This window comes from Callorhinus ursinus, unplaced genomic scaffold, assembly GCF_003265705.2.
Source record: "Callorhinus ursinus isolate GAN/ISIS: 27379988/994484 unplaced genomic scaffold, GSC_fseal_2.0 scaffold267, whole genome shotgun sequence".
Lineage (NCBI taxonomy): Eukaryota > Metazoa > Chordata > Mammalia > Carnivora > Otariidae > Callorhinus > Callorhinus ursinus.
In genome coordinates this window covers 33,300-49,365 of record NW_027397323.1, presented here as the reverse complement: position 1 = coordinate 49,365, position 16,066 = coordinate 33,300, and the positions used below count along the sequence as shown (strand labels likewise).

At 55.6% G+C, this 16,066-nt stretch overlaps 1 protein-coding gene and 1 long non-coding RNA gene across 2 annotated transcripts in view; one reads left to right on the top strand and one right to left on the bottom strand.

Annotated features, from left to right (window-relative positions):
* Positions 1-3,647: 3,647 nt before the first annotated feature.
* TMEM185A (transmembrane protein 185A) overlaps positions 3,648-16,066 on the bottom strand; it is a 34,217-nt gene continuing 21,798 nt past the window's right edge. The window contains exons 3-7 of the mRNA XM_025865900.2: positions 15,416-15,623; positions 10,353-10,436; positions 7,050-7,226; positions 6,402-6,525; positions 3,648-5,297 (exon numbers count right to left, since the gene is read on the bottom strand). Coding sequence (XP_025721685.1) covers positions 5,053-5,297; positions 6,402-6,525; positions 7,050-7,226; positions 10,353-10,436; positions 15,416-15,623 — 838 coding nt within the window. The 3' untranslated portion in view covers positions 3,648-5,052. The remainder of the gene's footprint in view (positions 5,298-6,401; positions 6,526-7,049; positions 7,227-10,352; positions 10,437-15,415; positions 15,624-16,066) is intronic.
* LOC141372001 (uncharacterized) lies at positions 13,494-15,439 on the top strand. The gene is made up of 4 exons (XR_012377356.1): positions 13,494-13,656; positions 13,992-14,113; positions 14,558-14,649; positions 15,185-15,439. It is a non-coding gene; the product is annotated as an uncharacterized lncRNA (long non-coding RNA).

Here is a 16,066-nt window from a genome sequence, read left to right as displayed (position 1 = left end):
GGGGGGGCTCTGTCAGGGTGGGCCTGGCCGCCGCCCCGAGCGTGGCCGGAGGGGCCGACTGGCTCCTGCCCCGGGCGGTGGGGCCGCCCCGCTGTCGGCTGCTCACCGGCTCCCGCTGGTCCCCAGCAGAGGACGGGACTCCCTCTGGTCGCGGGCTGGCTCTAGGTGCTGCCGGGGGGACGCCCGGGGCTTCGGGCTCGCTCTCCGTCTGCCTTGACGCGGATTTAACGCCCACTCTCCTCTTCATCCTCACCAGCAGCTGCGGGCAGTCTCTCTGACAGGAGGGGCTCCTGTAGAACCGTAACTGGGTGCAAAATGTAAAGAGGAAAAGAAAGACCCCGTCACAACAGAGCTGACGGCAAGCGGCCACCAGATCGAGGCCCCTCCGCGGCCTCACCCAGCGGTCGGCCCCGAGGCCTCTTGCGAGAAGGTCACAGTCCCAACAGGAAGCCGCGCGCTAGCTTCCGCACCCTCAACGCTCCCTCGCTTAGGACTCCCACGGCACCCGTGGGCAAGGACTACAAGTGGCCGGCTGGGGTCAGCGTCCGAGTCCGAAGAAGGGGGGCGTGGAGTTTGCAGATGGGGCAGGAGATGCGGCGGCTTTCGGAGCCCACGTCGGCTGGCCGCAGAATCGCGCGCCACCCCCCACCTCCCCGCCCATTCCCCCCACCTCCCCCCGCACCCCCCCCGGGGTGGGAGTCCCTGGCTCTGGGCCTCCAGGGGCCCGCTGAGCTGGGGAAGCACGCCCATTCGTTCAACCCTCGACATGCTTCCCAAAGTGCTTTTGGGGCTAGCACGGCCCCCAGACGCCCAGGGGACACTGCTGGCTCACCCAAAGGGGCCCGCCCACCCGCCTCCGGGGACGGCTTAGAGCCGCGGGGTCATGCGTGCGCACACACAGCCCCTGCGGACGCGTGGTCCCCGCCCCCGGGCAGCGGGGCAGGAGGATCCAGTGTTTCCCGGGCTTTATGGGGAGGCGCTGCACAGGCAGCCCTCCTTTGGGGGTGGACAGAACGATGCCTTCCCTTACATGTGCTGTGAAGCGGTGACCACGGCGAGTTTAGCTGATGCGCAGCATCTCACAGAGATACCCCACTAAAAGAAGCAAACTCAAAGACATAGGAAAAGGGGGCGAGGGTGGCAGGAGAAAGGAAGGAAAATAGGAAAAGATCCTTTCTTCCTTGTGAGGAGAACTCTTAGGACCCATTCTCCTACCCATTCCCGTTGCACCTTCCCCGCCCCCAAGTGTCAGCTGTGGTCAGCATGGGCTACAGAGCGTGTGTCTTTGAAGGAAACACCCCCGACACACTTGGCACCATCCTGAGCACTCTCCCCACGTTCAGTCTCAGTCGCTGTCACCAGCACCCAGAGGGGGACACGAGCACCCGACTCCCAAGAGGCGGTCCTGGGGGCTCCCGCCCCCCTCCAACCCCAGCACCCCAGAGCCTGGCAGCCCATGCCCCCCCGCAGGGGCGGGGGCGTCCACCGTTACCTTGCTCAGGACGTGGACGGGTGCCCCTCCGGTGAGAAAGTGGGTAAGGCCCACGGATGTGTGAACATCCTGGCACAGTTTGCTGAATCCATAGAGGTTGAGCCGGCGGACGAAACTCTTCATACAGTCCGTTTCAAACACTTTGTTGGGGCCACCCCTCTCCAAGATCTCCCTCTGAAACAGCTGCTCGTTGACGCCTATCCAAGTGCCATCGTTGTCCCAGCAAATGGTGCAAACTGGTCGTTGTTGAGGATTTCCCACAGCTTCTTGGGGCGGGGCAGGCAGAGGAGATGGCCCGCCCCCACGGACTGGGCGTCCTGGGTGGTGCGGGGCCTTTTGAACAGAGGCTCTTGGGGCAAGGCTCGGAAAGCGTGTTCCTGGAGCAGCAGCCTGAAGCCAGGGTCCCCAGCGGACACCGGCTGGGCCAGCGTGGCGGCAGGGGCGGCTGGAGGAGCGCCGCTCTCCCAGCCCAGGGCGGGAGCCGTGGCTTCGGCGGGGAAGGGCAGCGGCCCGCGGCCCCGCGCCCGGCCTGGTGGGTGACTCTCCTCCTCGCCGGCTGTGCTCAGTGGCAGCGCGTCCTGCCTCCTGGAGACCCGGGAGTGCGGCCTGGCCCGCAGCACCCCTTGGTAACAGTGCAGCTCGGGACACCACAGAGGGGCTCGGGGTACTTGGGGGTGACATCCCAACACAGCCAGCCGGGTTGACCTGATAAAGGGCCAGGCACACGAGTGACCTGTCAGTGCGCCAACGTTCTGGTCACTCACGGTCCCTTCACCGGGACAGCGGACGCTCGCCTGCCGCGTTAAAGCAACACGCCACACATTCGGGGCAAACCGCAAGCCGTCCTTGCGCCTTGCACCCCCCTCTCCCGGGCCCGGCCGACCCACACCGACGGGCCGCCTAAAGGAGGTCAGAGGTCATTCTCTGAGCCCGTGGGCCTCGAGAGCCCCGAACAAGATGCACACTTTCAAGCCCGGAGCAAAGGCCCGGGGGGCGGGCCGGGGGCGGGGGGGGGGGGGGTGGGGGGGGGGGGGCGTCCCCGGTCCAGGGTGCGGGCCACATGGTCCTTTTAGCATTGTCCCAGCCAGGGCGCTGAGGTCCTCCCCGGAGACCCTCCCAGTTCACCCACGCCCTGGGTCCCCAGAGGCCACATGGCCGACTGCTGCTTAGGGGACTGCGTTAGCCAGCTGTCCCACCGCCCCCTTGCAGAGCGAGGAGGAGGAGGAGGAGGAGGAGGAGGAGCGGGAGCAGCGGGAGGAGGCCTTCTCCTTCCTCGCCTCTCGTCAGCCTGCACGCGGCCCCCTCCCCAGCCCGCCGCCGCCGCCTCCCGGGCTGACTCCCGGGCCCGCTGGGACAGGCCAGGAGCCGCTGGCCCCACACTGGCTTACTGTCCCTTCCTTGACCGACCACGGCAGGGACACCCGCCCCGGTCGGTGCCCAGGGCTTGAGCTCCGCCATCCTTCTTTGGGCTGTGGGGCTGGGAGCTTCAGTGAGAGGCGGCCTTGCAGAGAAGCCTCTCTAGCACGTTCTCCCCACGTGCAGGGCCACCTCCCCCAAAGCACCCCCTCCCCAACTCCATTCTGGGCATGGAACTCGATGATCTTCCAGAGATTTCCATGAAGCAGAAATGCCTCCAAGCTTGAGGCTATTTTGTCTGAAAGAGAGTCTGTGGCCTTTGGCTCCCTGCAGGGCCTCGGTCCACCCCCAGCAGGTACAAACCGTGGGCTGAAACGCCGCCTGCGTTGAGTGCCCGGTAAAATGCAGGCACAGCCAGGGCCGGCCAGACAGAAATCACAGGGTACTTTATGCAACCGGAAGCCGTACTCAGCCGCTGGTGTCACCGGGCGATGCCCCAGGGCCACTAAAATGCCCATTGCGCGTTTAGACTGCCTTGGGCCTCGAGAATACTCTCGTAAGGCTCCCAAGCTGTCGCGGTGTTGGCAGGGTGTTCCCCAGCCACTGGTCGAGTCTCCAGGGTGTCCGTCTTTCCCTCCGCACCCCGTACGTTCAGGCTGTGGCCGAAGACTCATTAGAGATGTTCACCCACCCCCCAGGCGCCTTGGCTGCCGGTGGCCAGTGGAGGGTGTTTTCATGCTGGCTGAGAGAGTTCCAGTGGCCCGGCCGACACCTAAAGTAAGATGCACACAGTACCATGGAAAAGGAGGAACCAGTTTATTGAACAGCTGCAGGGAGCAAAAATAGTGGATTGCGCTACATTTGTTACACACCAAGCAGGAAACGCTTTGCCATCCCGATCTCCTCCCCTACCCCCCACCCCGCCGGCCCGCAGGCTCGAGGCCGTGCCAGGTGGTCTTGTGTGTGCTGGACACCAGTTGAGCCCGGCTTAGACATGGCAGCAGCTGCCCGCGTTCAACCCTGCCCCCTTGTCCGGGGTGACAGCGTCAGTGCTCCTTTTCCCTCCTGGAACGAACGGCCCTTAGCCTGGAGCGTCTGCTTGCTTCTGCTTTGCCTCCTTGGGCCATGGCACTCCCAGTTCAAGGCCCGGGCCCAGCCGGCACAATTTCTGTTGTGGACAGACAGACACGACGCCTCAGACCTTAACAAATCCACCCTTCCAGTGCCTGTTTCTAGTCTCAGCCACTTTGTCCAGTGTTTCCAGCTTCAGGTCACGCCCGGTGGTTGTCTGCCAGCCAGTATTCCCAGGGTGCAGGAAAAGCCCCGAGCGTTTCTTGCTTCCTGTGGCTGTTCTGGCAGTGGCAGCCACGGTGTGTGTGGAGGATTCCAAGGGGGAAATGCTGATGTCCCATGAAGGCATGACAGCCCCGCACCCCGGGCACGACAGGTGTGCCCGCAGCATCTACGTCTGCAACAGAACACGTATGTCTCCAATACAAGCTCGTAAAAAAATACTTTAACAGAATATACTGTACAGAACTAGGATTTGACACGGTATATTACAAGGCTAAAAGATTTGTATAAATACTATACAGGCACAGAGTCACTCCATTAGAAAGGGCTCACCGAGGGGGCCGGGAACACCTGCCGTCAGCATTGCCCGAAGAGAACGGACTCCCGCCGCCGGAACACAAACAGCAAGGACGGCGTGGGCGCGCGCGGTGCCACCGCGGTGTAGCTATACTTCCTCCTGACTACGCCCCGACGGCAGACTCTAAGCTACGTGGTGAGGCCAGCCTGCTTCAGATAACGTTTCCAAAGAACACTTTTGATGGGAACTGTAGCACTTTGAAAACCAGTTCCTTCCCTGGCCTAATTAGCCATCCCTAACAGAGCCCAGCCAGCTCCTGAGGCACCCGGCCGGAGGAGGGGATCGCTCTCTCCTTCTCGCACGCGCTGCCCCCATCATGCCCATAGCCGCTGACACCCACCCCCCCAGCCCACACTGCGCGTGCCCGTCCCCTGCCACGTGTGCGTCCGTCACGGTGAGTCACTGGTAGGTGTTGAGTGCAAACAAGGCATGAGATGGAAGTCCCCGGAGCCCCAGCTCCAGTCCCAGTTCCGGGTGGGGAAACAAAGAGGCAGAGGAGGCTGGGAGACAGCGAGCGTCCTGGTCCCCCTGCGTTCCGTTCCGGGGGTGGCGTCTAATCTGGCATTTCGATATTTAATTTGGGAGGCGGGAGGACGTATTTCCCAGGGCTCTGGGTGATAACCACCCTGGTCTTCTTCCGAAACATTGGAGCAATTTTAGGAGGTTCTGGAACTGGGGTTTCTTCTGTTTCCTCATTATCTTCATGATGGAGGTCATAGGAAATGTTTCCATATTCTCTCAAAAACGGGAAGATTTCAAGCAGAAACTGACAGAAATCCTTGCGAATCCCAAACCACCCTGAAAAGGAAGGACGTACTTTTTTAAACACTGGCCTCCACTGAATTCCTGTCACTTTACTTTCCTGATCATGAAGTTTTATTCGTACAACGTAATGCTTCACCCCGATGCCTCAGAAACGAAGGCCGCGCACGGCCTGGACACCCACGAAGGGCAAGAAGAAAGGCCCTGCAAGCGGGCTGCCCAGACCAGCAGCGACCACAGGGCGCGCTGCAACCTTGCCGGAGTCAGGCAGCGGCTGCGGCACGGGTGCCCACCGGCACAGACCTCCCGGGCCCTCTGACGGAGGCTCCGGGGCACAGGCCTGCTCTAGCACCTCTCAGACGGGCGCCTGCGGCATCAAGGCCACGTCACCATACTGTGACATATGTGCCAAGTATGTCAACCAGAAAAGGGACTTCTGTCAGCATCTGGCAGCCACGCAGGTCCAGGCTGGCAGGCAGCCTGAGCTCCCGGGGCCCCCTCAACGCTACTTCTCTGGGGCCTGCTCCTGCTGTCTGTAGCACGGGACCGTCAGCTCAGTGCTGGCTCTCCCAGGGCACACCGCCCCCACTGCCCAGCCTCCTGGCTTCAAGAATGGCACGCTCTGGCACTACCTGCAAAGAGGCTTACAGTCTAGTAAGGAAGGAACCGTTGTCAAAGATCGCTTCAAAACTGAATGTGCCATCGTGCAGGTGGGGAGGAGAGAGGACAAGCAGGTCACCACTGACAAGCCACAGTGATGTCAGCAATGTCCCTGGGGAGAGCCAGAAGGACACAGAACCGAAGAGCAGTCCCGGGGTTTGGTGGGTGACATGGATTTTTATCTAATCCTTGGGAGCCCCCGGGAAGCAGGGCTAAGAGGCTACTGACCACGCTCAGCCCTACGTCAGATGGCAGAGTGCACCATTAGGGAGGTCATGGTACAGGGCACGGAGAGCAAGGTTGACAGCACACCCTTCCCTTGGAAGGTTCCAGGTCTTCCTCGGACGACCTCCTTAACTGGGACCCTCGGGCTCATCCTTTCACAGAGTGGGGCCGCACACACGCACACACGCGCGCGCACACACACACACACACACACACGCACACAGGTCAAGGGCTTCTGAAGTGCTGAGTACGTACAGTGGTTTCCTCCCTTCTGTCCAAATGTGGTTGCCATCAGAGTGATCAAGGAAAGCCAAAGAGGGACAAATATCGGGATACAAGAGAATGCGTTGTGGCCGTCCAGTTTGTGAACCAACAGGATCTGAGGAAAGAGAAATAGCTGAAGTTCTATTGATAAAGCATCTGAGGATGGATGATGGCTGAGGTCAGTCCACCCTTCCCTTGTCAGGTCTCATAAGGGGGAAGGTCGGCTCCGCAGGAGACTCGAGAAACCCTCTACTCTGGGGGGAAGCGCGCCGTAAACTCTCATATCCCTCTTTAGGACGAAGCAAAATCTGTCCACTTGGGAAGTTTCCACCACCAGGCTTGTTGTGGGAAGCTCCTGCTGGTGTTCGTTCTAAAGCGTCCACAGTGCCCAGTCTCTGATTCTGCACGGAACTCAATATGAAAACCCACCAACTCCCTCTTCCTAGACGTAGACCCATCAACATACGCCGACGCGTCACGGCCCCGGAGACTCACTTCTCACCCACTTCCGCAGAAGAAAGGACGCTCTAACTCTACCGCCACCCTCTCCATCCCTCCGTCCTCGGCGGTGCTTCTTGAGGGCCGGCTCAGGGAAGGGTGGGGCTCAGGGCCTGAGGAGTTCTGCTCTCGAAGGCTTACCTCAAAAGTCAGGAGAGGCACGACGATGGTCATCCAGCTCAGTGCCATTGTTATGTGTGTCCTTCGCTGTTCTGCAATCACATCCATGGACCGCAGGAACAGGACAGACCACACGATGTAATAGAGGACCACCAGGCACAGAAAGGACATGAGAATCCACAGAGGGACACACACGACCTGAGGGAAGGAGACAAAGAAGTCGGTCGGGTCTGTGCCCAGCACCTGAAGGCGGGCCTAGCCACGCCCTTGGCGGACGTCCGCAGGTAGGACGGCGCCGGCCACCCCCGCAGCCCAGCTCGGCGGCACTGAGGACGGCCTGGGGCTGCCGCCGCTCCGGGACATGCTCTGCCACGGGCCACGCTCCGGGTGGAGGGCCCAGCAGCTGCCCTTCTAAGGCAGGACCTCACTCGGCCCACACCTGGCTCTGCCCCAAGGCAAACAGGGCGGCCTGCGCCCCCCCGCGCGCTTGCCCCACCTTACCCTGACACCCTGCCCCCCCCCCCCAGCTGTTTGCCTGCCCGGCCTGATGCTGCCCCCCGCTCACGCGCGCGCGGGACACCAGGAGGGCTCTGCCGCCCGGTCCCTGCCACCTCGCCCAGGCGGCTTCCACGCCTGCGGCTGCCGCACCACAGACAGCTTGCTTCACTCCCACACGAGCGCACGTGAGCCCCTGGGGCCTCCCCAGGCTTCCCTGCGCGGTCTTCCTCCCTCCTGCACTGCCCCTTGGATCCGTCTGGCATCCGTCTCGCTATCAAGCAGTAAATGGACTGTTTTCCCTTGGTAGCCAGGTCTGTGACTTTTCACACACGCATGTGCAGAGCTGTGTATCCCCAGGCAGGACACAGGACAGCTGCTTTACCCCACAGGACTCCCTCGTGCGGTCCTTCACGGTGTCATACCCTCACCCCAGCCCCAACGCCTGGCACCCACTGACCCATGCCCTCTCGCTACGCTTGGGTTGTTTCAAGAGCATCCCACGGCACCGCCGACTGAGGCTGCCTTCTTCCCTCAAGCCACAGTGTCTGTGAGGCTCCCCGCCCCCTTGCTGCGGGTGACGACAGGCTGTTTCTTTTTATTGCCAAGTGGCATTCCAGAGGATGGATGCGCCACTGCCCGTGCGTCCAGCACCCGTGGAAGGAAACTGCAGTGCTTTCCCGCTTTTGGCTGTCCCGAATAAAGTTGCTACCAACACTCAGGCACGGGTTTTTGTCCGGCCCTACAGCACCATTCCTCTAGGGGACATACCCTGCATTGGCCCTGCTAAATCATATATCAACTCCATGTTTAACTTGCCATGAAACGGCCAAACTGTTTTTCGGAGCCATGAAACGGCCAAACTGTTTTTCGGAGTGCCTCTACAACTCGGCATCCCCACCAGCGACGTGCAAGTGTCCCCGTCTCTCCCCACCCTCCCCTGCACTCCGCTTCGTGTTTTAGCTCTGCCTTCTGAGGAGTGTCATCTGGGACCTCATCCTGACCTTGATTTGCCCTTCCCTACTGGGTAATGATGTCCTGTCGTCCTGTCCGTGTGCTTATTTGCCATATGTATATCCTCTTTGTGAATTGTCTTTTCAAGTCTTCTGTCAATTTTAAAAATTAGGTTGTTTGTTTTATGAGTTTTGAGAGTTAAGATGTTTTGGATACAAGTCCTCGTTTGGACACGTGCTTTGTGAATATCTTCTTTTACTCTGTGGCCTTTTCATTCATTTCATTTCAATTCTGAGCTGCTTTTATGGACCTTGTTGCTAGTGCCACTTGTAGGGACTCCTGATCTAACCCCAGGTTCCCAAAGATTTTCTCCTATGCTTTCTTCAGACAGTGCTTCGGTTTTCCAATTTGTTCTTAGAACTATGACTTGAGTTGGTGTGATTTTTAATCCTCTCAAGTAGCCTGGAGTTCCTGATGGTAGGTTTTGCTGTACAATCTATGGAGGGTCTCTTCCCAGGGCCCCTCCTCATTTAGCAGCGCTCACTTAGCCACCCTCCCCCCGCCCCGGGTCATAGCAGCCTCCCTCAGTCTCTCCTGATCACTGTGAGAAGCATGCCATCAGACTGTTCCATCTGCTGACTGGGGCTGGAAAAACCTCTCTGCTCACCTACAAAAAACACTTATAATTCATCTTTTTTTTTTTTTTTCCTGATTGCACCCTATACTAAAATGTTTGGTCTTACTTAGATTTCTTTCTTCCACATCACAACAGAAAATCCTGAACCCGATTACCTTTCTCCAGATACACCATCCTAAAGATGGAGGACAGGTACCCGAACATTTTGTATTATGACTGTTTTATCAAAGACTTTGGGCAGAGATGATGAGTTCTGCCTTTATTCATTATGGAGGTGACTATGTTCCCTTATTTGCTTCCCTGTCACCAAATGAATATTTTCTCTTTTTGCTACACTTGGTACTTTTTTTTTTTTAAGGTAAACCATGTTCATAACAGAAAATGTCTTATGTGCAAAAGTACACATCAAGCAGCGGTGGGAGTGGGGACCCAAAACCCCAGCGCGACCTCACCTCCCAGAGGCCACGCGCCCCCTCTGTGTCGGTTCTCACCCGCCTTCTAGGCATTCATAGCAGGAAGTCCAGGCCCTCCTGGCTTCTCTGTAGCTTGCCATGAATATATAATGACATGTGTATGTACCTATACCCACCCCCCCTTCCCGCCCCCTTCTATCCAACTACGCAGACGATTTCAACCAAACAGCCCGGAACTGAAGCCACAGGTTCCGAGCAGGAGTGTAGTACAGTGGCACAAGTTCTTTTTTTGAAAAGCAAGTTGGGAGTGCAGTCTGTCTTCCAAAATCTCAAGTTCCCACCCTCTGGCCCAGTAATACTGTCTCTGGAGTCCTTTCTAAGAAAATAATGAAAAAAATCAGGCAAAGATTTTTAGGCACAAAAATATATGTTACATCATGATTTATAATCACACTGGTAATCAACTTCAATATTTGGAAGGGGATGTTTGGTAAATGCATTTGAAGAATACTGCATCAATTAAACTTTAAAAATTATGTTTATAAAGACCTTTTATTGCCAGGGGAAAATGCTCATGATGCATGAGGATGAGAGCGCAGCGCACAAGACCGTGCGTGCAGCACAGGCTCGGCTACCTTCACGGAGCGGTAACACCCGGCCCAGGAAACCCCGCACACTGGCCGTGCCCTCTCCCAGTGGGTCACGGGTGACTATCATTCCATCACCTAAGCTTGTCTGTCTCTTCCAAGTTTTCTACAATGAACACAAATTACTTTTATAATTAAAAAAAGAAAAGTTTATTTAAGGATTTAAAAAGTTACATACAAGCCAGGGCCAGTGGATGATCTTGTCCAGTCTTAAGGCAATGAATATAAACTGCAGGATGTTGACAGAACACAGTATTTCTAACTAAAAATGAAGAGAAGAATCAGTTAAGCAAAGTAAAAGTTGTATTGAATACTGCAATTATTTGGTTAACACACTAAAAGGCAATGCAAATTATAATACAGGAAAAGTCTGATGAAGTTATACTGGGACCTCCTGATTTTCTGCCCCGGGGAGCGAAGCAACGCAGCGACAGCAAGAAACGTGCCTGCCGGTCTCCTGCCCCGGCCCCTCTGCCTCGCGGCTGCCTGCCCTTTTTGCTCTACCAAACAATAGCCTTGTTTCCGGGCTCGCCGGGTAGAGGCAATCCGTGGCGGACAGCGCAAGCGTCCTTCCCACCCCTACCCACAGACATCTCTATTCCATACCTGCACTTCTTTCTTGTACCCAGGACTCAGCTCTCCACCCCTTCCTTTCTGGCTCCTTGAGGACCTTGTCACATCAAGACATCAATTACAGATTCTTTACTGCATCGCTAACCTCTCCTGTCCCACTGATCCCTCCCAGAAGCACAGACACAAGTTCAACTCATTCCCATTAAACACAAAAGAGCCCCAAGACCAAATGAGCCCCTCCCTCCCTGGAGCCAGCGGCCGCTCCCAGCCCTAGCACTTTGTTACCATCCAGCTCTGTGAGACAGCACGTATGCTCCAGCCTGTGGCCTCCCCTGCCATTCCAAGCTCCCAGCACTGCGATCCGGCCTCCAGCCCTGACCACTGGCAGCTGCTCTGTCAAGGTCGTCAGTAACCTCTACGGCATCAGACCACCTGTGTCAGCTCATCCTACGGGGCATCTGTGTGGCATCTCTTTCCAGGAGCCCGGCACAGTCTCGCCCTCCTCCTGGTGCTCTTGCAGCTCCTTTTCAGTCTCCTCCTCTCCTTGAACCCTGATGCCCCCCAGAGCCTTCAACTTGGTCTTCTGTCCCCACTAGAGAGACACGGACACAAACACACAGGCTTCCCCTCGCTCACCCTGCCGTGTACCCAGCCCCAGCTTGGGTGGCCTCCTGCTGACTGTTTCACCCAGCTCTGTCTCTGACTGAGCCTTCCTGCTGTGGCCCAGACCCAGCTCTCCTAGAGATGCTTCAGCCAGAGCCAGTCCCAGACTGAGTCCATTAGCCCCTCACACCTTTACCCCGTCCCCCTCCCTTCCAGAGCCTCCCGCCTTGCTGTAAGGCACCGCGGCGGCCCAGTGACCCAAGCCACGCCGCCAGCAAGCACCATCTACTCCTTTTCCCACTCTTGCATGCTCCGTCACCACGCCCTGTGCTCTCTACCAGCCCGACGACTACTGCCTCATCAGGCCTTTCCCTCTTCACCAGCCACCCCCCCAATGCCTCCAACAGCCCCCTGACTAACCTCCCAGCCTCTAGTCTGGAAGGCTCTATGCTCCCAAACACCCCCCAGGCCGTCTTCCTTCTGGCAGCAGCACTCGCTACTCTTCCGCGGCTTGCCACTGCCTACAAAATGAAAATCACAGGAAGCCGTCTGATCTGGCCCAGAGCTTCCCCAGAGTTCTCCGTTCACAGGGCATTTTGTGAGGGAGCAATTCTTTCCGAGGCCTCTGGGCTGAAAGAAATCCTTAACAGTTCCACTGGGTTAAGTAATTAGATCTAAACTTAGTATTTATGTCCTAAGTAGCCATCTAAAAAAAAAAAATAATAACTCCCATATATCAAAAGAAAAATATGATTTTTACTTCATTCCTAAATAACCACGACTAATTCCTACAAGGACGTGTGTGCCTGTTGGGTGCCACACCATTTCTTAAGACACTGCCATCCTCATCAGCTGTTCTCCAAACAGTTTTGCACAGAACGACCTTCTCCTCACAGCAACTGCCAACAACCCAGCTTCTTCTCCAATATCATCCAAACTAATGTAGGGTGACCTAATAATAAAACTGTAAACTACTTGGAGGTATCCCCACAGCTGGTTAGTATCATCGCTTTTCCCTCCAAAATGTCCAATATCCCATGGTGCCCTGGGAGTTCACTATGGCACCCTGTGGCAGCTCAGCGCATGCCTGAGGACTGAGGATCTGGCCCCTACTTGGCCCAGTTCCTCTCTACAGCCTTCCTTTCCCCCAACTCCCACCACTCTCTCCTTTCCACTTCATGCTCCGGGCAATTTTTTTTTTATTGTGGTAAAATACACACAGCAGAAAACTTACCGTCTTAACTAACCATCTTTAGCTGTACAGCTCGGCGACAGCACTAAGTACATTCATACTGTTGCGCGACTGTTACCAACAGCCATCTCTAGAAGGCTTTGCATCTTGCAAAACCGTGCTCCAGTCACATTGGAGTCACCAGAGTTCACTCAGCGTGACAGATTTTCTCCTGCCTCTACGCCTTTGTATGTGTGAGTCCCTCTGCCTGGAAAACATCATCCCCTACCCCACCTGCAGAGGGCGCCCTGGCAACCCCCACTCTTCCTTCATGTCTCTGTGCAAGCCTATCCCCAGGCACCCCCTAGCAAACGTAGTACTCTTCCTCCTGGGACATAAGCGCCAAGAGGGAGCTCGACTCTGGACATGGCGTTTCTTCCCCTAGGTAGGAACACCCAGTGTGACTACATGAACGACTTAGTTTTTGTAATTCTGCATTAGGAAAATATGGTTTCATGCCCAATGTAATCCTGGCCCTTGTATATACTTTTACTTTTTAAGAAACAAAGTTCCAAATTTTTACATGTATTTTAAACTTCCTCCTCAGCCCCTGTCCAGCCACATTTAGATGGCTCTCTCGGTGCTTTTCGATCTGGGCGACACGGCCCCTGCCCCAGGAAGAGGCTAGGAATGGTGCAGGGGTGCCCCCGGGTCTCTCACAAACTTATGGGGAGAGCCTCTCCACCAGCATTTAGTGAGCAGAGGTCCGGCAGAAGCGTCCCACAACGCATAAGACAGTCCTGTTCAACAAAACATTTCCCATCCCAAAGGCCAACAGCACATGTCCCTCCCCCACTGAGAAATGTTGAGCCAAATAGGGAATACCTGGAATGTGTGATCTCAGTGACTGTTTTATGTAAGCTTTCGCAAATCATTTTTAAAGCTTGGTTTTGCTTCATCTGCGCAGGTAATAGAGAAACCATGCAAAGCGACAGGTGGAAATGGTGCCTTTGACCAGCACAGAGATACAGAGTCGGGCGATGTTGGAAAAGGAGTCCAGAGCTGGCATCAAAACCTGAGTTCGAGCACGTGAATTCAGGAGGCGACAGCATGGAAGTGGCAGCAGAGACAGGAAGTAAGCAAGATCATCCACAGTGTGGATCACAAGTATGCCCAAGTGAGGACAGAAAATGCCCAAGCCTAGAATCCTAAGCAGCAACAAAGGAGCCAAAGCAGAGGGGGGCCAGTCTAGTCAAAGGCCCAGGAGTGACGTGGCTGGTGGCCAGAAAAAAGGGACTGGAAGGGCCCACTGGATCTGGCCAGTGTCCTGGGAGTGGGGGAGCTGAGTGGGGAGCCAGAGGTCAGAAGGGCTCTGCTGGAGGGAGCCTTTCTGTGAACGAAGAGAAAGGCACAAGAGCCAGACAGAGGACTGAGAAGCTTTTGCTGCTGTCGTTTTGCTTTCTCTTTCAGATGTGAGAGCCCAGTGTTACCAGACAAGAGCGTGGATGGACGCAGGAACAAATGCTCAGAGGAACTGGAAAGGGTGAGGGTCTGCCTGCAGCGGGAAGGAGCACCATGCAGAGGCCTGACAGGTACCAGGTTGCCCGGGGACAAGGAGGGTCTCTGGGCTTCCCTCAGATGGCCCTCCCTCCATGGTCGCTGCTGTGGGGCCGGCCATGCTCCCCTGTGCCCGTGCCCTCTCCCCGGTGGAGACTAAGCGTCCTGGCACTCAGGGCCCAGGGTCCCGTTCCATTGGGTTCCCACAGAGCCTTGCTCCCTCACCAGCCCTCTCTACGGGAGCCTTCCAGCCCCACTGCCACTCTCCTTCCTCCACTTGTTACTCATCCAGCTCAAAACCAAGCCTCCCTAGCATCCAGTTCTCCTCTCGCCCCATCTGTATAGAGCTTTGGACCCTCAGCTTCCATGCGGTTCGGTGTGCAGGCTCTGGAGTCGGGCTGACTGACATGTGATCCTGGCCCCGGCCCTGCCCCTTAACAAATGGCCAGGAACAAATCCCTTCCCCTGTCATAAAACAGGGGTGGCTGCTGCATCTACTTCACGGGGTTGTTGTGCATCTTCACCAAGACACTACTGCCTGGGAAGAAACCAGCCCGGTGCCTGGCGCACAGTAAGTGCTCAATAAATGTGACCTGTCATCATTTTCCATACTGGTATTAGTACTGCTCACACCGCTTTTGGGTTCAGCTGCGTCTCCCCTATGTCGAGGCACAACGGGCTCGAAGCGAACCAGAGAGCAGATGAAGTGCCAGATCACGGGGTCTGCGGTGGCGTGGCGCTCGCTCTGAGGTGCCCGTGTGCCTGGGCTACACAGGACCGCTTCCTGAAGCAAGCACGAGTCTAGGTATTGCTGTGAAAGGACTGCCTTTCAGTAAAGACTATGCTCGAGACTGTGGGTGGTTGCATCAAATGAGTTAGAAAGCCTGAGGTTTCTTGGAGAGGACGAAATTCTGTTTCAAGACGCCAGCATCAACTCGGGCTGCATCTTCAGCCTACCGGTCCGCCCTATGAATTTCAGACTTGTCAGCCCTACTGGTCCATGAGCCAGATCCTTAAAATTAATCAATTGCACTCTCTCTCCCCCTCCCTCCCTTCCTTCCTCCCTCCCCCCTTTCCCCACCTCTCCTATTGGCTCTGTTTCTCAGGAGAAGCCTGACCAACACCGGGGACTAGGGAAAGCCATGGAGCTGGATGGAGCCTGCGTTCTAAGTCAAGAAAGAGAACCATGATTATTTCCATTAGCTTTTGTTTCCTTACATACCATAATCTAGAGTTACAGACTAATCTCTTCCTAACAAAGGGCAAGAAACGTACATTACAATAACAGACCAAAAGATTTTACTTTTTAAAACATTCTTGAATATATGAAATCTCACCTCTAGTGACCTGTCATGTCGAAAGCCCCAAACACAAGCTGCAACGGACACCGGGGAGACAAAGAACAGCGGCATGAAGACCAGAAGCCAGAAATGGCTTCCTCTTTCAATCCTGTCACAGACCAGAACTTCAAACATCAACAGGAGCAAGTGGATGCCCACTGCAATTAACATGGCTTTAAACTCCACACACGTTTCTCCTTCTGCTCTAAAAAGGGACATCAGAGGAAGAAGAAGAAAAATACTCAGTTCAGAATCTCCAAAACAGGCAGGCAGTCCAGGGCAAATATCAACAAAACTTATATTGATACTATGAACAATATTTATAAATCGAACAAAAAGCAAAGGAAGTTAGGTAAAAAGCGAACTTACACTTAATCTTTAATAGGCAATCTTTCAAACGCCAAAGAACTACTACATGACAATAAATGAACATTACAATCAAACCAGACAAAGATTTAACTGGATAACGACATTCTCAGAAGTGACAGCCAGAGTTATTACTGCCCTGACAGTAAACATAAATGCTTGTGTTCAAAACTTTAAACTACTCCCAAGATTATTCAAGCTGATTGCTTCTACTACTAAAAACGGACAAACATCCCTTAAATCTCATGATCCTCATCTCTCAACAAATTAAAAACCATGTAA